General features: G+C 34.5%; 1 protein-coding gene across 1 annotated transcript; it reads left to right on the forward strand.

Moving 5' to 3' along the window:
- The first annotated feature begins 518 nt into the window (after positions 1-518).
- Positions 519-9,054, forward strand: Lum (lumican). The gene is made up of 3 exons (XM_026397156.2): positions 519-805; positions 3,159-4,041; positions 7,267-9,054. Exons 2-3 carry the CDS (start codon positions 3,180-3,182, stop codon positions 7,419-7,421), a joined length of 1,017 nt encoding a protein of 338 aa, XP_026252941.2. The 5' UTR covers positions 519-805; positions 3,159-3,179; the 3' UTR covers positions 7,422-9,054.
- Positions 9,055-20,675: the final 11,621 nt, after the last annotated feature.

Genomic DNA, 20,675 nt, shown 5'->3' on the forward strand with positions numbered 1-20,675 from the left:
CAGAATATTCTCTGCAAGTAAGGTTTTGGGTGAATTCCTAAAGGAAATCCACAAAATAAGAAACAGGCAAGACATTGTTGATTAGTTCCAGATCTGAATAACATAAAAAGAATTCCCTTTGCATAAGAAGTTAAATGAAAATGTTGTTATTTGTCATTTGTATTAGAGTGGTTATGAAGCATTTTTTGCAAACATTAGAAATTAATGTGTTATCATCTTAACAAAAGTTTAATTTAGTCCAAGTAAATCAATATAGATTCCCAGAGTGATGAACAAGAAGATATTAGTTTATCTGATGCTGATTTGCATTTTCTCAAAATTATTTGCTCTGTTTATGATATATGAGAACTTCAGATGAACATAATAGTTGGCCAAACAAATCACACTTAATTGTTGCCACAGCCACAGAAATAAAGATTCTAAGAGACACTTTCTCACTGAGTTGCCTCATCTGGAGCAGGACTCAAGTCCTGGTTAAAAGCAATGGTATTTGAGCTAGTTAAGCAAGTATCTCTCCCTCATTCCATAGGGAATGAGCTGGGCTGTGGTTGCTCAGCATGTCCACCTGCACTTCGTTAGAGAGCAGAGTGTTAACATGCCACACCACAAGAGCCCCACAATGACATAACTCCATTCAGAGACTGCAGTGACTCTGCTGGTCCCCCCCCCCACCCTCCTCAGCTCTGGTATCACTAAGAATCTGGCAGCCAGTTCCTTCCCGACAGAGTTTACAGCATATATTGGTGGATTCTTGTCCCAGTGCATCTGCTTTAAGAATTAAAGGAAGCAGTGTCAAGAAATCGAGGTAAGTGCTGTTTTAACTATAGCCCAGGGGATGCTTACTGTTTGGGACAGTGTTTATTGTAACAGAAACAGGAAAAAAAAATTCAGAACAGATTTGCCAATGGCTATTCAAATGCAAACCCACCATTCTGACCATTTACTTTCTCCTTTTGTTTATTGTGTTTTCTAAATGTTTAGGTTGTATTGATTGGCAAGGGGAATGACAAAATGTTTCAAGGTTAGAATGAGAGAAGAGCTAAACTAGACACTGTGAAAGAATGGAAATTAAGTGTTTGCTCTTCAGGCTAATGAGTTGTGTATGTTAGTATTGTGGGAACCTAATATTGGAGGATAGAAAGGTCACTTCAATCATCATTCAAAATGTTTTGTGATACAGACATAGTTATAATTTGTTACAAATCACCATCAATAGTTTGTGTTATAAAATGTGAGCTAAAGGATTTACAGATTGCTTTTTTTCCTATTTTGTGAATTTTAAAGATTTGGATAATGTTGAATGTATGCTTTAAGGAACATGTTTTAAAGAATTTCTGGGAAATGATTTATTTTTTGAAAAAAAAAATTCCTCTCTAGCCACAGGTATTTTGGAAAAAAAGTGGGAAAAAATACAGTGTGATTTTTCTCATAGTGGAGGCATTATATGGGTTACAAACTCTCTTTGAATTCAGAGCCCTGGTTTTTACTCTGACAAAAAAAAATTGGAAGCATTTTTAGTTACTACTCCAAACTCACATTATACTTACCATGACTGTGCTGGTGGATACTCAAAAAATGAGGTAGAAACTTATTAATGAAACTAGACTTATCTTTGTAGCATTAACTTACTGCAACTTACAAAGCCCAGGAACATGTCAGCATGTTCTTTTTACTTATGTGATCATCATGGCCAAGTCCTGTCCACTGAATTAAGTGACTCCATCATAATCTTAGGGAATAATTTACCAAGAATCTGATTACGTCTGATATTAGTGACCTAAGTGCTTCTAATAGCTTTTTTAAAAAATGTTTTATCAGCTAACATAAGTTCCTTATGATTCCAAGTTAAAGAAAACATGTTTAGAGTTCTTCATCCTCCAAATCCTGCTTGTTCCAAACTACCTTAATCCAAAATCTTGTCTCATACGTCTCATGGGAAAATATGATATTCCGTACTATTGAAATGTGGATTCTATTCACATTAGTGATTTCTCTCCAGAGCTACCAGTTTTCCTTAGTCTATAGAAGTCCAACTCTTATATTCTAGTTTTCCTTTTCCTAAAGTGCTAAACCTGCACTTTTCTGCACAGTTGACCTCCTTGTTACTGAGCCTCATCCTAGAAATATGTTCATATGAGAAGATAACAGTTGTAAATTATTTTAATTTTTTTTTATTTTTAATTTAATCCTTTCCTGCATGGTCCCTGATGCCAGCATTAAAAAAACAAACTTTCCTTCATCCTCACCTCTTTCTCATTTCTACTCTGTGAGGCTACTACAATCCAGATAATCAAATCATGCCACCTTAAATTTTGTCATGAATAAAGATAGACAACTTATGAGTTATTGGGAAAAAGAACTATATTTCAAAAGTTGGAAAATTTTTTTTTCTACCAGTTGGAAGTTTTTTTAGATTTAAGAATTCTTAGAATATTTAACATTTCTCTAATAAACATTTGTTTTATAAATATTAGTTTTAGAATAGTTTTGAAATGTATTTGAAAATATGGAATGTTAAACAAAACTTGAAATAATGTAAATAAACACCCAGACCAAGAATTCTATTTCCCTCTTTCAGAACCAACAATAACCAGACACTTTTAAAGGAATGTACCCCCTTCCCCTTCCACCTCAAATGTAATAAGAATTGCTGTCTCAAATGTAATAAGAATTGCTGTCTCCAGGGAAAACCACAGATTGTCCATGTTCCCAGTAAAGATCTTCTTAATGAGACATTTTAATGACGTTGAATGATAGGGTACAGTATGAAGTTTACAATTGTCTTCTAATTTTCATTTCTTCTTGTTTTGAGAAATGTTCTGAAGCAGTGTTCTGACATTGTGGTCAATGAGCATCACCCAGCAACCTCTTGAAGAAAGTCATTTAATTAAGGGAGGACCAAAAGAGAAAAACTAGAAAAGTTATGTGTGGGTTGCCCAGAAGGGGGCGCCTGTGTATGCCATCTAATCTGAAACCTGTTCTTTGCCCCAAAGTTGGAACTGTACACCTCTAATCATATACTTAAATTAAAAAATGTAAAGACGCTATTTTTAGATGCACTGGACAACTAATACAACAAAATGCACATTGCAAATTGAATTTGCTTTTCTTGAAAGCATAGCATTATTATAATGATTTATGTTTCCACTCTTATTTAGGATTCAAGGCATTTGCTGAAAATGAACCTAGGTGCATTTACTCTCGTCTTGGCATTAATTAGTGGTGCCAGTGGCCAGTACTATGATTATGATTTCCCTCTATCCATTTATGGGCAATCATCACCAAATTGTGCACCAGAGTGTAACTGCCCTGAAAGCTACCCAACCGCCATGTACTGCGATGAGCTGAAACTGAAAAGTGTGCCCATGGTGCCCCCTGGAATCAAGTATCTTTACCTTAGGAATAACCAGATTGACCATATCGATGAAAAGGCCTTTGAAAACGTAACTGATCTGCAGTGGCTTATTCTAGATCACAACCTTCTGGAAAACTCCAAGATAAAAGGAAAAGTGTTCTCTAAACTGAAACAGCTGAAGAAGCTGCATATCAACTACAACAATCTGACAGAGTCTGTGGGCCCACTCCCCAAATCACTCGAGGATCTGCAGCTTACTCATAACAAGATCTCTAAACTTGGCTCCTTTGAGGGACTGGTAAACTTGACCTTCATCCACCTCCAACACAATCAGCTCAAAGAGGATGCCATCTCAGCAGCCTTAAAAGGTCTCAAGTCACTTGAGTACCTCGACTTGAGCTTCAATCAGATGACCAAACTGCCTTCTGGTCTCCCAGGATCTCTTCTAACCCTCTACCTAGACAACAACAAGATCAACAACATCCCCGATGAGTATTTCAAGCGTTTTAATGGGCTGCAGTATCTACGTTTATCTCACAATGAGCTGGCTGATAGTGGGGTACCTGGAAATTCTTTTAATATATCATCTCTGGTGGAGCTGGATCTCTCTTATAATAAACTTAAGAGCATACCCACAGTTAATGAAAATCTTGAAAACTATTACCTGGAGGTCAATGAACTTGAAAGTAAGTAGAAAGTTGTGCCAATGTTTGATTTTTGTATAATCTGAAGTTTTTCAAAGCCTAAGCTGGGCAAAAAAAATTGCTTCTGACTATACTTAATAGAAATGAATTAAAATATCAACAAAAGATCCCTCTAATTAAAAAAATATAAGATCTCTAGCTCAGTTGAGTATCCAATTCTTTCTAGACTTGCTTTGGAATGTGCATATGAAGAATAGTTAAGACAAAAGAATTTAACATGAAATTTTATCAAATTTAATATTCTATGTTAATTATCTTGCTATATTATCTCTCAATATTTATCTGTTGTCATTTAATTCCTTTATGACTTAAATCTGTTTCCTATACTTATTTTCTGGCAAGATCCAGCTCAGGGAGGAACATATAAGTTCAGAAGAGATCTAGTTAGCGGAGACTTTTAACCCTCTCTCCCATGACCTGCACCACAGGTCATGTGCTTTCATGGTCTTCCTTGGCACCTTTACTTGAGACTCAGCATGTTACTCTGTTAACCTTGACCATCATCTACTTCTCTTATCTCTGTTATGGTGTGTGTGGACTTCAAGGTGTTCCAATGGACTCTGAGGGAGATTATGGAAGAAAAATTATATAAAGCATATAAAGTTTAGAATTTCCTTATCTTTGAAAATAGTACAGTAAGAGAAACTTTTCTTTTACAAAATTCTTCCCTTCTTTGGATTTCTTTTCTTCTCTTGCTGCCATATTTTATTTTTCATTTATCTTCTGGATGGAGATTGACCCAATCCTCTTGTGTCTTCTGGGGCATTTTCAATTGAAGTAATATAGATTTTGGTGGGAAATAAAAATCCATCATTCTTGCCGTACTCATTAACAAGATATTTTCAGACAACAAAATCACAATTCACCAGTCAGGTTTTATAAATGAAAAATCAGGTAGAGAACACTAATTTGCATATACAGCAGTGGTCTTTGCAAATACTGTATTAAAGTTAAGCACTTTTATTTAATGAAAATTGGCTCCTTGTCATATTGGATAAAGATATTGCTATCAGAAAATTACAGTATATCTTATGACTACATGGTAATTCTTAAACAGTTTTCTGTAGCTTCTAGTAGGGCTGGGGTGCTTTCATGAAGGAGATCATTGGTACCAACTCAAACACCATTTTCCTTATTGTATCTGGAAAATAAGGATTGATACTGTTTGACCACCACATGTTACACAATCGAGCTAACATAGTTTAGCTTCTATAGTTGTTTCAAGTGTGGAATTCATTATGTAGCAATACAGGATTCCACGTTTTAAACATTTGGGGTTAGGAGGAAGGATATTTTCACAGATCAAAATGATCAAGAAATTTGAATGAATGAAGAGATCCGTTAGATTTAGTGGGTGGAGATTAGCCCACCAGAACAAGGCTACTTCTTTCTCTGACATGAGACAGAAGGATGAAAATGCAGGCACATTTGCTGGTTATCCATTGTATGAATGAAGGTTGGAAGGACCGGTAAGAGAGATAAGGAAGAAGACCTACAGGAGAAAAGACAACGGTTACTCAGTGCCACACTGAGGTTGAAACCAAAGTGCCAGCACATGGTGGTCATTTGAAAAGGTTACATGAGCATTACTTTACTTCCTTTTTTATCCTTGGTATGGGTCAGGTATTCTTGAAGTTTGTCCTAGCCTCCTTCTCTTCAACTTAGGTTATTTAGCCAGGTAGTAATCATGCATATTAGTTGTCCACATACTGATAGTATAAATAGGTTCTCTAAGGTTTAGTGTCCACTGTTATATGTAATGTCTAATATAAGCAAATATTCAGGCATCTCCCAACATCTATGGTGATCCGTTCTAGAAATTTCAGTGGATACCAAAATCCACATATGCTCAAGTCTCCTATGTAAAACAACAGAGAGGTTGCTTCTAATCTACGCATACACTCCAATATACTTTAACCTCTAGATTACTTATAATACCTAAAATAATATAATTTCTATCAAGTATTTTATGCTATATTTTTAGGAAATAATGACAACTTAAAAGTCTGAATGTTTGAGGGCAATTTTTTTCCTAATATTTTTTGATCAGTGGTTGTTTAAATCTGAATATGTGGAACCAATAGATACAGAAGGCCAGCTCTTTAGCCCAAAATATTTTTTTTTATATTTTAATCTTGCAACTCTAAGCATTAGCCTAATCATAAACCTTCTTAATATGAAGTAAATTGGAAAAGAAAAAAAAATTGAGTTTTCCCTGTATACAAGAACTATATGAAGTGCTTTACCTACCACATTTACATCTTCATGCAACACAATGAGATACATATGCTATATCAAACAAGAAGATCAGCTAAGTATTCCAGGTCACCCAGCTAATAAGTGGCAGAAACCCATCATAGCCTGTGCCCATCTTTTTTCTTTTGCTTCATAGTTTCTCAGAGGTAGGTATCATAGAAAGATCCTGGAATCACTGAAGTTATTTAGAGACCATCTTGGGGGAAAAGACTATGGTGGGTTTGGGTTTCCACTGAAACCATTGTTTAAACTAGCATTTTCGAGTGAAAGAAAATGACAAGATAGAAGACTAGATAAGGTTAAGCTTAAATAGAGAGGGGCACACAGATAGTTTCTATGTGCACACATAATCATGCAACCCAACAATAGCCTTGGTTTCTATTACAAACTAAATCAATTTTTCATTTGCAGCAGTTTTCAACCACACAAGAACGTTGGCTCAGGTGGTGGACATTCCAGGGTTTGGTTTTTGCCTTGCAGTTTTGATTCATTGTTGTGGTGTGTGGTTGCTAGAACATTTTTTAGAGAACTTTTTTAGTTAAATCTGTTATTTTCAGATGCATAAAACCCATGATGCATGTATTGGTGAGGCTGTTTATACAACCACAACAATTTACATTTCTTCATGTCAGACTAAATATTTCAAGATTTCTTTGATTATAAGACACATTTGTAAATGCCTTTCTAGACCTTATTCATCAGAATCAATGAATCCTGTTCTTTGCAAAGTTGTATTGAGTATCCTGAGCTTCTTTATTTATAATTTACTAAATATTGTAGTGTCATTATAGTAGCCTGAAATATACTTTTAATGGTACCTAATTCAAAGGTACGTAATATAAGTGAGAAGAACACCTGTTTGATAATATACACTTGAGGAATTGTTAAATGATTGTTTCAAGACAATACACTAAAAGGAAACATTGAAAATTTTTATGCTTTAATTTGCAGAGTTTGACGTAAAAAGCTTCTGTAAGATTCTGGGGCCATTGTCCTACTCCAAGATCAAGCATCTGCGTTTGGATGGCAATCGTCTCACCCACACCAATCTGCCACCTGATATGTATGAATGTCTACGTGTAGCAAATGAAATCACTGTCAATTAATACCTTCTAATTCCAGTTACATGAGGTGTATCCTGGGGCAGTACTTTATGGTTAGGGTTTTTTTTTTTTTCCTTTGTGTGTAAAGTTTTCAGAGTATCCATTTTTTGTTGTTGTTCATTACTTTCATGAGTTTTAAGTTCAAAGGGAAAATGTTTTGTAAACATTTACCACTTTAAAAAAAAAGATGAAAAGCAGGCCTATTTCATCATGAGGAGACACATACACACACACACACACACACACACACACAATAGACATCAAACACAATGCTTTATTTGTAAATTTATTATTTTCTATACCTCTACTGTCAAATAATATACAAAACATTTTACTGTTTGCATGGAATTTAGCCAAGTTTTATAGCCCCTAAATCTTAATTTAATGGACCTAAAAGCATGGTGGTCTCAGTATATAAGGATGTGTATTGTCTTAGCTCAAACCATCTTGCTATGTTCAAATTTGTTCTGTTGAAAAATAAGTGGTATATGTTGAGACCAATATTTTTGCAAAATAGTAAACAGAATTTATGAAGCCACCTGCACCAAAAGAATTATTTCCAGTGTTAAGAATTTTCATATTTACCCAATGAAGCTTTTCTTTTAAAGGATTGTTTTTCATTCTAAGTCATGTATGTTTCTTTTTTATTATTTGCATGTTGTGTTTAACAAGCTAATAGCAAAATAAAACATACCAAATGGCATCATTGTTTGGCTTCTTGTGAAACTCATGTCTCTCATGTATGAAATGTATAAAATAATACATTAAAATTCAAAAGGCATCTCTACCTTACAACGTCTTACTGGTGTGCACATAGGATTTCCCACCAAATAAATAGTCTTCAAATAACATCCACTTACAAGGAGTTACTAAACACATCTGATAATGAGTATTTACATAGCACAACATGCTTGGCTATTTACCATTATTCCCATGCATGTTATTTTTGCCAATTCTTATGTAATGATGTGTTAATAATAAAATCTCAATGATTAATAATTTCTTGGTCTTTAAAAGAAAATGGTGGGTAGTTCAATGGTGAGTAGTTCCCAGAATTAGAATGAATATAAAATTTTCTGAAACTGAAATTTTAAAAATCATTGTATGCTGATGCCAGTGTATTTGGAATGTAAGTTCTAAGCTCAAACTCCAGTAATAATAACTTTCATTTAGCATATTGTGGAAATCCATGTTTCTACACAATGGAAAACAATAGAGCATACAATGTATTAAAATACTATGTATCTAGCTAATAAAGCCTACTTGTGGCCAAACATCATGCAGTCAAATTATTCATCCCAAACTAATGCCTGTAGAGTCAGATGTGTGTCCAACAAAGGAAAACTTTAAAGTTTAATGTTTTTAGTGGAACATTTTTAGTGAATTCTATCTCACAATAAAATGTTCTATGACCAAACGACCATCATCAATTAAGACTGAGTTGACAAGTCAGATGTGCAATGTATATTACATTAGGAAAATGGTGTATTTTTGATCCTCATGTCTTTTCTACCTAATGTTAAGTTCCTTGGGCTGTTATATTGCTCAAGCCATTTCTTGGTATGAACTTAAATTTTGTTTTGTTTCCACAAAAAAGTATTATAGAATAAATTAAAAATAAAATTTCCTTCCCTTATCTATGAAATTCATCAATAATCCATGGAAACCTATTCTCAAGCATAAATTCCACTTATCAAACATGTGATGACCTTTCATGAGCTTTGTCTCTGTATTGCTTTGCAGTCTGTCTACATCTTTGAAACTGTTTCATTTCCTTCCTCCCAAAATTCTATATTATTATTAAGTCTAAAACGTAATTAACTTAAAACATAAATTCCCTTTGGAGCAAAGTTTGATTGATGTGGATCAAATTAAGTCAAGATAGTATTCCCTTGTAGAAGCATCTGGGATACACTATTTAGATCCTGTTTGGGGATAGCTCCTTTTTGCATTCTTGGATTCTTCTTCTTAAGATAGTGCTGGAAAGGATTCTTCTTCTTAGGGTACTTCTAGAAAATACAAAATACCTGCTTGCTTCTTCTCTCCCTTTCCCAGCGCTAGGGAGTTATGGAAGAAGAAAATACAGAGACCAACTTGTCTGTGTTTTCCTCATCTCCTTATCTCCACCCCAGTTAGACTGGTATTTTTTCAAAACTGTTAGTGCTTAACCAGCATGTCATGGTATTTTCTAAATATCAATTACCAGACACAGTGCCCCAGATATACAAGCTCTGTAAATTATACAATATAAGATTTCACATTTTTAAGAGAATCCATAGGGGATGCTTATACTGGTGTTTTGTGTCACACATTTTTCAAAATATTTAATATATACTACTACCAAACAAGTGAAATCTAACAGTTAAAAAGCAGAAAATCCCTTTTTTTCTAGATAACCACGGTAGTTCCCAAAGTACAAAATGAGAATAAATATTAATTTTACATATTCAAATGTATTTATTGATCTCTTAACCTTGATCTCTTTATTTCTAAGAAAGTAATAATAATGTTAGTTTTAGCTGGTATAGTGGCATAGACTTATAATCCCAGAAACTCAGGAGGTTGAGGTAAGAGAATCTAAATTTAGAGGCTGGCCTGGATAAGTTAGTGAGAATTTCTCTCAATATAATAATAATAATAATAATAATAATAATAGTGGGGTTATAGCTCAATAGTCAAGCAATAAAGGCTGGGGTTATAGCTCAGTAGTCAAGCATCTCTGGTTTCAATCCCCAATATAGCAAGAACAAAACCAAAAAGAAAGGGGGAAAAGTAGGTTCATAAAAAATGGCATGAGTCACCTCTGCCACCAAAGTTGCTTGAGAATGTCTTGATGGCACTTCTTGTTACCCTATGTTCTTTCCCCCTTCAGAGTTGCCTGATATGTACTATATCAGAGCAGGTTACTGAGAATTTACTTTGAATAAATTTTCAAGAAGTTACTAGGGAAAAATATCAACAACATGGAGAATTTAAAACAGGAGGTTCTCTCAACGATGCCACTGACAAAGATTTTGGTTTTGTCTCTTTCTGAATAAACTCTGCCATGAATGAATTAAATCTATGAAATACAGAAGCTCTTTTTTTTTAAGAAGACTGATTCATTAAAGATTTATCTGCAGTCTCTGATTTGAAGGGGAAATGGAAAAATGAGAAAAGTTTGTCTTTGTTCTCAACATCTCCATTTGAAAATTAGAGCAAGGAAGAGCCTTCATGGTGAAGGAGAACTATAATATACTCAGCTTTGGGGTTTGTGAGGAATTACCATGCTCTAATAAGAATAAAGAAGACAGATGAATAATAGACCACTAAATAACCCAGAGGAATGTTGATTTCTTAGTTGAAATTCCCTCTTGGTAATAGCTATGTTTTCAGGAAGACTAGAGGTTTAAAGATTGGGTTTACAAAGAACTAGAATTTTTTTTCCTTGTGATCTTTTACGTTTTGGGTTTCAGTTTTGCTATAGCTATAATTTTATCATAATGACAGTCTTAGATTTTTCTTTGGTAGGATTTTTGCAACCCATGCTTGCTTAACATTTCCTCTCATGTAAAAGAAAATGCTCAGGGTATTTAAAGGGGACTCTAAAGCAACTTTAAAACCAGAACTAAAAATGTGTATCAAATAACAGTGGCCTAATATGTAAAATAGATACATTGCAAATATATGAGATCAATAGAAATACATTTGAAAGTTCTCTAGCCAATTATATGTATTTACTTGTTCATTCAATAGATTTTGTTTCCAGATAAAAGAAATTGAAATACAATGTGATCTATATGAAATGCACCAGTGCACCCAGACTCCTCAGAAGAGCACACAATGCTCCTCAGAACATCAAAAGCCCTTTGGGTTATGGTCCTCTCAGTTATGGCTGTTGTTTCATGTCTTACCATAATGTACCATATTAAATGCTTCAACTGTTTCCCACCATACTTACTAGTTTGTTGCTGATTTTGCTCTGATATCTATGAAAACCTTTGCATTTCAATAATCCCTTTAGTTGCTTCTGCTTAGAAACACATACCTGTTTTTAAAGTTTCATCTCAAACTACTCTGTCTTTTCACCATAGTAACTCCTTTGAAAACTCACAGATGAAATGAGTACCTTTTATCATGAATATAAAACTCATTACAAAAAATTCTCTATGAAGCTGTTAAACCCATTAAAAACTTTTTCCATTATACCTCCCTCTGTATAATAGTGAATGAGCTGAATTTTAAAATAAAAGCACAATATAAAATTGATGAAATTAAAATAAAAATAGAGATTTAGCAATGAAAAGCATCACAATAAAAAAATCCATGAATAGAAAAAGTGTAGATTAAAATATAGAGAATTAAGGATCTGAGAGATGCATATGTGGAAAATTATGTACTTATAGATTCTTACAGAGAGGAGAGAAAACAAAGTGAGATTGTCATAAAAAAACTAGAAGAAATGTTTTAAATATAGATCTACATAAACACCTATAAAGAAAGAATTGAGAAAATACAAAAGAGAAAACATCTAAAGACATAATAATTGAAGAATTTTTCAAAGTTGTTAAAAAAATAAATTCATTAGTCCAAGAAGTTAATTATAAAGAAATATCAGTTAGAATGACAGTAGATTTTTCTTTCAAATACAATGAAAGTCAGTATAATATCTCTGAGGCATTTCAACAACTGATAGCATTTATGTATGAAAACTACCTTCAAAAAACTATTTCAAATAAAGATCATTCTAAATAATGATGTTAAGAGAGGGAAAAATATCTCAGAAGAACTATTTAAAGAGTAAATGAAGAATTACACAAATTAAATGACAAATACTTTCAAAATGAAAATGAACATTGTTAGTATCAAAATTTTATTGTGTTCCATTTGCATATATATTTTAAAAGGTAGGATAGAGATATTGTTTGTAGTAGGTAAAAAATGTACATAAATTAGGAAAAGTCAGATAAGTGAATGTTGTATACCCTTTTAATATTGAAAAGAAGGATCAATATATTTTGATTTAATGTTTTTAAATAAATTTGTGTGGTAAAAGTACAAGAAAAGAAACATCAATAGTCTGAATATATTAAGCAGCAATCAATATTTGAAAAGTTGATTAAGGAAAAATAAATATACATTCAATAAATAAAGAATAAAGTTTAAAAAAGGAGAAAGGAGAGAGTCCTGGTTTTAAGGATTCATGATGGTGGATAAGAGGCACCCAGCATTCTCCTGCTTCTTCACCAGACAGAATCTAAATAAATAAATAAGCAGGTGTGTAAGGTGTGTAGCTGCATGTTGAGGTGGGGATTATAGGGAATCTCTGGATTTTAACAGCAAAGAGTTAGCACCAGTAGAAACCAAGAACTATTAGCTATTAAAATAGTAAGAGATACTGTGTCCTGGGACCAAGCACTCAAAAGCTTGGCAGAGAAAGTGGAAGAATTCCCCCGGTGAGTGTGAAAAAGAGTCCAGGCTGTCTCCAAAAACACAGAATCCAGCACTTGTAAACACATACAAAACAGATGAGAAACCCAGGTTTGCCTAGCAATGCTGGCACTAGACAAGAAGTTTATCCAAGCATATTTAGATGGTGCATAATCGAATCATCCTGAGAGAGGTCCTATAGTCTGATCTTGCTGATCAGGGAATGAGAACCTCTGTATTTTTTTTATTTAGATTTTTTTAAATTACAAAACAATGTTGAATTTTGAAAATTAGTTGCACATAACAGTACAATGATCTTGACATATCATACATTTGAATCAGACGGGATATAATTTCTCATTTTTCTGAGTGCACAGGTTGTACAATCACACTGGTCATGCAGTCACGTATATACACTCAGTAATAATAATGTCTATTTCATTCTACTGTCCTTTCTTTCCCCCCATCCCCTCCCCTCCCCTCCCATCACTTCTCTCTACCCAATCTAAGGTGACACTATTCTTTTTTTTCCCCTCACATCTTCATACATGTATTTTGTATAACAATGAGGGTCTCCTTCCACCTTCCATGCAATTCCCCCTTCTCCCTCCCTTCCCCTCCCACCTCTCTTCCCTATCTAGAGGTAATCTTCTTCCCATGCTCTTCCTCCCTGCCCCATTTTGAGTCACCCCTCTTATATCAGAGAAGACATTCGGCATTTGGTTTTTGGGGATTGGCTAACTTCACTTAGCATAATCTGCTCTAATGCCATTCATTTCCCTGCACATGCCATGATTTTGTTATTTTTTTAGTGCTGAGTAATATTCCATTGTATATAAATGCCACATTTTTAATCCATTCATCCATTGAAGGGCATCTAGGTTGGCTCCACAGTCTAGCTATTGTGAATTGTGCTCCTATAAGCATTGATGTGGCTGTGTTTCTGTAGTATGCTGTTTTTAGGTCCTTTGAGTATAGACCAAGAAGAGGAATAGTTGGGTCAAATGGTCCTTCCCTTCCCAGCTTTCCAAGGAAACTCCATACTGCTTTCCAAATTGGCTGCATCAATTTGTAGTCCCACCAGCAATGTATGAGTGTGCCTCCCCCCCCCACCCAGCACCCTCTCCAGCACTTGTTGTTTGACTTCATAATGGCTGCCATTCTTACGGGAGTTAGATGGTATCTTAGAGTAGTTTTAATTTGCATTTCTCTGATTGCTAGGGTATTTTTTCTCTCTACAAGATTCAACAACCTCCTCTCTGCAATGCTATAGCAGGTGGCCACCCCAAAAGAAAGGACCCAGAGAAGTGATTTGACACAAATCCACTGTGAATACTCCGAGGCTGTAAATGAGGATTAATACAGAGGCAGGCAGAAGGCCTCCTATTCCCTTCACGACTGGTAATTAGTAGATCTCCTAAGGGATCCCAGGTTAGAAAACAGTTATTTGTGCTTTTACTCCATCAAATTTGGGGCTCCAGGATCATGAGTGGTGGATCACATGAAATTGGCCACTCCTAGCCCCAGCACAGATCTTGGAAGCTCCCCACCTCTGGGGTACCCAGAATATGCTCCAATATTCGCCCTCCCCTTTCAGTATTCAATTAGGTTATTTCAGAAAGAAACTGCCCAGTGAACTCAGCAACCCTCAACAGTGCAGGGCAATTAGCTACCTCCGAGTGCAGAGCCCCTGGGACTGCACAGAGAACAGTTGTCTGTTGAGTTCAGAGTTACACTTTCTTCTCAAGCTCAGTCCAACAAGAAAAGCAGCTGAGGGACACTCCAAAGAGCTTTAGGCACAATTAATTCTTGCCAGTCCCCTGAGGAGCACCATTATGGAGATAATTGGGAGAAATAACATCCAGATAGCCCTCTGTTTTGTTTTCTTTTTTTTTTTATTTGTCCATTTCTCTTTTTTTTAAGTTTCTTTTCATTTTCTTTTTTTCCCTTTTTTTATTTTTAAACTTTTCTCCTATGTTTTTACTCTTTTTTAATTTGATTTGATTTATTCTATATTTTCCTACCTTTTCTGTTGTTGTCTTGTCATACTTATTTTTAAAAAATGTTTGTTTTCTTTCACTTTATTTTGTTGATGCTTTTAATTTATTCTTTTCTTTTTACCCTGTATTTTCTATTGCTGCTGCTTATGTTCTGTTGCTTTTAATCTATTCTTTGTTTGTTTTTGTTTTTGCAGTGCAGGGGACCAAACTTAAAAGTTAGCACACATTGAGCAGGTGATCTGCCACTGAGCAACATTTTCAGCCCAGAAGAGAGTCATTGCATCTAGCTCTAGCCATGACCTATTTCTGCCCAAACCTTTACTGATAGCTTCAATTTAAAGAATACAGGGGTGGGGGGGAGTCCCCCATCTGATGTTATGTCCACAAGTCGGCACAGTGAGGAAGGCCTGCCCATTCCTGAACAGTCACCCCCACAGACACAGCAAAGAGAAATAACACAACTTTTGTGGACACAACACTCAACTGGGTCCTCAGCATCAGTGGCTCTTACATCCTATCAGATCATGCATCGCTGACAAGACCGGGAGTAAATACTAGAAAAGGAGCTCTGATTCTTCTTCCCTCCTCTCCTGATGAAACACTGGAAGTCACATTAGTGGTAAACAGAGTATAAAAGCTTCAATCTCTTCATCAGGATCAAAAGAGTCAATATATAGTGGCTTTCAAGTAAAATAGAATATTTTACTTGAAAGCCATTATATAGAATGTCCCACAACTTCTCCCCCATCCTAACAGGGAATTTCTTTACTATTGTAGGAGTAAACACCGAAGGTGCACTCCACCTTCTCTGAGGTCTATAACATGCAAGCCTAAATTACCAGAGTACCCATTTTGCATGACCTGCAGTGTAAGTGCCTCTTCAGTTACCAATATAGTATGCATTCTCTCAAAGTCCATTAGTCAGAGTCAAAGAAAACATATGGAGATTATATTACAAAGCCCAGTTGGAACTGAACTCAATATCATACAACAAATTGAGACAGATTTTCAAGAGAAGGTTTGCTTATTAAGAGGTCCTCACATTAAAGTGGGAGATATAATCATCCCAACAGATTCACAATCTTAGCATAGAACCTCAAAGAATATGAAAAACAAGGCAAATGTCATCTTCTGTAGTTCATAACTCTATAGTCACAGATTCTGAAGATAACAGAGCAAATGAAATACCAAATAAAGAGTAAAAAGAAAAAAAAAATATTTAAAAGCTCAATGGACTCCAAGAGAATATAGATCAACAATTGATTAAATTAAGAAAGAAAATTCAGGATATGAATGAGAACTTCAATAAAAAGATATTATAAAAAAGAACCACATATAAATCTCAGAAATTAAAAGCTCAATGTGTCAGATTATAAAACAATCAAACAAACCCTCATTTGAAATCATCACAAAGAGAATAGATCTAAGAGGAACAAAAAAAAAAAATCAGAGATTGAAGAAAAGTTTGATTAAATATCACATTCAAACAATAAAAAAAAAAAAGAAAGAATGACCCGAACATACAAAAATCTCTGGGACACCATTAAGAGACTAAAGATAAGCATAATCAGTATGGACAAAGGATAAAAGATATAGGTGAACACATAAAAAAATATTTAATTAAATAATAGCAGAGAATTTCCCAAATATTGGGAAAGACAGGTACATCCAAGTGCAGGAAACAGACATGGTCAGAAAAAAAGCCTCTTCAAGACATATTGCAGCTAAATTGCCAAATGTACAGAACAAGAAAGAATATTAAAATCTGTAAGAGAGAAGCACTAAGTCACATTTCAAAGCAAACCTTTTAAACTAATTAAAGATTTTTCAACAAAAATTATACAGGCCAGGAGAACATTAAATGATGAATTTCAAGTTCTGGGAGAAAAAATGAGGATTGGTAAACACCTAAGTCCAGCAAAATTATCTTTGAGAATTCAGCAAAGTTAATCTTCAGACTAAATAGAAAAAGAAACACCTCCCATGGTAAATACAAACTAAGGGAATTCATGAATATTATACCAGCATTATAGAAGATATTTAAGAAAATGCTACACCCAAAAGAAGATGAAAGAGAAAAATAATTGTGTAAAAATAAACCCCACTAGAAGAGTAGACACAAATTAGGAAAAGAAAATAATTAAACATTATCACACTTATAAGATTAATATTAGAATGGAAAATGAACATAGAATATTAAAACAATGAGAAGGAAAAAACAATAAAAGAAAGAAGTACAGAGATTTCAATAATAATTCTAAATATAAAAGGACTTAGCTGAATGAATTAAAAATAAGATCCAATATTATGCTGCCTGCAAGAAACTCACTTTACCTGCAAAAATAAATGCATACTGAAAGAGAAAAAGTGGAAAATGATATTCTAGGCAAATGGGATTTTTAAAAAAGCAGTAGGAGTATACTTGTGTCCACCAAAATGGACTTTGAAGCAAAATCAGTTAAAAGGAACAAAAAAGTTATATATATATATATATATATATATATATATATATATATACACACACACATACATACATACATATATCTCAAGGGACCAATTCATCACAAAGATAAAACAACTACATATACCTGAATGTTGGTCTCAACTTTATAAATTAAATACTACTAGACTTTAAAAGATAGACTGCGATGGAATTATAGTGGCTCACTTCTATACCTCATTCTCATCAGGATATAGAGGACTCAAACAAAAAAAAAAATGAATAAAGAAGCATCAGAGTTAAATTCACTACAGATCAAGTGAACAACAGACATCTACAGAACCTTTTATCCAACAGCTACAGAACGCATGTTCTCTTCATTAAACATTAAATTTTTTTCCAAAATGGGCTATATATGAAGTCAAAACACAAGTGTTAAAATTTTTTAACTTATTAAAATAGTTTCTTGCATCTTATCTGATCACATTGAGTGAAACTCAAAATCAACTATAAAACAAACTGCAGAAATTGTATAAACAATAGAGACTGAACCACACACTATTGAATGCTCACTGGGTCATTAAATCAGAAGACAAAATTTAAAAGACCTTGAAGTAAACAAAAATAGAAACATAAGAACTCAGAATCTGTGAAACAGATAAAGTAAAAACACAAAAGTAAATTTGTGGCAAGAAGTGCCTACCTCGAGAAAATTGTATGTCAATAAATTGGAACATTTAGGAGCAATAGACAACTTTCTAGACATATATTATTTACCAATATTAAATCAAATGTATGTAGAATCATTTAAATAGATCAATTATAAGCAATGATGTTGAAGCAGAAAAAAAAAATATCTACCACAAAATAAAAGGCCAAGAGTGAATAAAGTCACTGTGGAATTTTCTAAGATTTTTAAAGAAGAACAAACAACAATGCTCTTTGTTTTATTCCCTGAAATAGAAAGGGAAGGAACACTTCCAGATACATTCTAGAGAAGTCAGTGTTACCCTGCTACCAAAAACTAATCTGCACATCCACAAAAAAAGATTAATGCATTTAATTATATTATTATTAAGGCCTTCTGACTCTCAAAATATTATAAAAAGAAGTGAAGAAATAAAATACAAAATAAAGATGATGTTCACAACATACATAACCTAAATAAGCTTAATAACAATATAATCCTACGAAATAAATTAAATAAAGGTAACCACTTCAGTTTTAAAACAGGCAAAGACCAACAAAAATAAAGAGATGTTCAAGTTACACTAATAGGAATGAAGATATATGCAAATGACAAATTGGAAAAATGCAAATTAAAACCACAAACATGACATCTCTTTTGCCAATTAAACTGCCAACAATTAAGGAGTCTGGTAATTGAAAGAATTGGAGGAGTTATCAACATTCTTATAGGGTATGAGTTAGTACAACTTTATTTTTGGCATTATCTCTAAAGTTGAAAGTTCATTTATTATAACCCAGAAATTCTCTTTCTACAGGGCTTCTCAAACTTCCACGGGTAATACACATCAACCAAGGATTTTGTTAAATCATATGTTATCAGGAGTATGTCAACATTTCAGATTTCCAGCCCATATTTGAGTAGCAAGCTATATTCAACAAAAACTTCCCATATGTACAAAAGGAAATGTATATAAAACACCCAAACATCTCCTTAAAAATAGCAAAAATGACCCACTAATCTAAATGTGCTTGGATAGAAAACTCATTAAATCGTGATATCAAATGGAATATTACGCTATAGCAAAAATGAATAAACTACAGCCAAACCCAAGAATGTGGATGAAACTTGGTAGCACAACATTAAGCTAAAAGCAATTTTATTTATACTATATGTTTTTATAAAATTCTATCTCTTGATTGAAGGTATTTAGGAGGATGTATTGTTTATGTATAAGTATGAATGTGATGGGATTCAGAACATTCAATATCAAACTATGACACATTGGTACTTAAAGAAACAGCCAAAACAGGAAGTTCACATTCTTCAATCCCTTCTTCCTTAAAATACATTATAAAACCTAGGAAAAATTTTCTACTGTTATGGTTAGAATGTGAGGTATTCCCCAAGCTTGCTTGTGAGACAATGCAAAAAAGTTCAGAGAAGAAATGATTGGGTTGTGATAGTCTTAACCCAATCAATGAATTAATCCCCTGATAGGGATTAACTGAGTGGTAACTGAAGTAGTAGGGTGTGGCTGGAGGAGGTGGGAATTGGGGGCATGGCTTTGGAGTATATATTTTTATTTGGCAAATGAAGACCCCTCTCTCTGCTTCCTGATCATCATGTGAGCTGCTACCCTCTGCCATACTCTTCCACCATGATGTTCAGCCTCACCTCCAGCCCCAAGGAAGAGAGCCAGCCTTTTAAGGACTAAGAACTCTGAAACTATGAGCCTTCAAATAAACTTTTCCTCCCCCAAATTGTTTTGGTGCTATCTTTTTAGTCACAGCAGTGAAATAGCTGACTAAAACAGAAATTGGTACCAAGAAATGGTCATTGCTGTGACTAACCCGACAATGTGGTTCAGAAGCTTTTGAACTTTTTGGAACTGGTGGGAAGGATTTGGAGATATGTAGCAGTGCGAGCTGGAAATGCTTTAGATTCTTGTAATGGGAGCTTAATGACCAATTCCTGGGGGCGTTCAGAAGACCAGTGTGCAAATAGGACCATGGATAACAAAGTCATGGTTCCAGAGGATTTAGGGGAAAAGGAGGGTATTATTGATAATTCGACTAGAAGCCATTCATTTTATGCTGTGACTGAGATGATTTTTGCATTTTGCGGGTGTCCTGAGACTTTCTGTGAGACTGATTTCAAAGGGATGGACGTCTTAATCTGACAGAAGAAATGTCTAGGCAGCATAGCATTCAAGGAGTGGCATGGGTATTTCTGGCAGATTTTAGCCAAGTTCCCTGTGATATTCAGGAGCAGAAAGTGGAACAGAAAGTTTGCAAAACTTGGACTTGAAAGGCAGGAGTAAAACTGGAGCTAAGAAAATTGAAATTGTTAAAGCTGTTACTGCCACTAAAGAAATCCTGAGGACTTTGCCCAGAGACAATAAAAAAGACGGCTTGAGGGCATCTTAGGAGACTACACTCAACTCGGGCTCAAGGAGTAAAAGTAAAAATTCTCTTGAGAAGAGGCCAGTGAGTGATTCTTCTAGGACAAAGGGGACTAGGAAGATTTTTTTGAAGAGATAAGTCACCCAGGCAATCAGAAGTTGGTGCAGGCAGAGTCCCTGGAGGCTTGGCTACTGCTCCATATGGTGACAAACCTTGGCATCAATCATATGGTGGTGGTTCTGCAGGAAAGCAGGATGCTGGAATTAGGGGGTTCATTGAAACTTCCACCAACATTTCAAAGGAAGACCTAGGAAG

Source organism: Urocitellus parryii, chromosome 5 (genome assembly GCF_045843805.1).
Source record: "Urocitellus parryii isolate mUroPar1 chromosome 5, mUroPar1.hap1, whole genome shotgun sequence".
Taxonomy (NCBI): domain Eukaryota; kingdom Metazoa; phylum Chordata; class Mammalia; order Rodentia; family Sciuridae; genus Urocitellus; species Urocitellus parryii.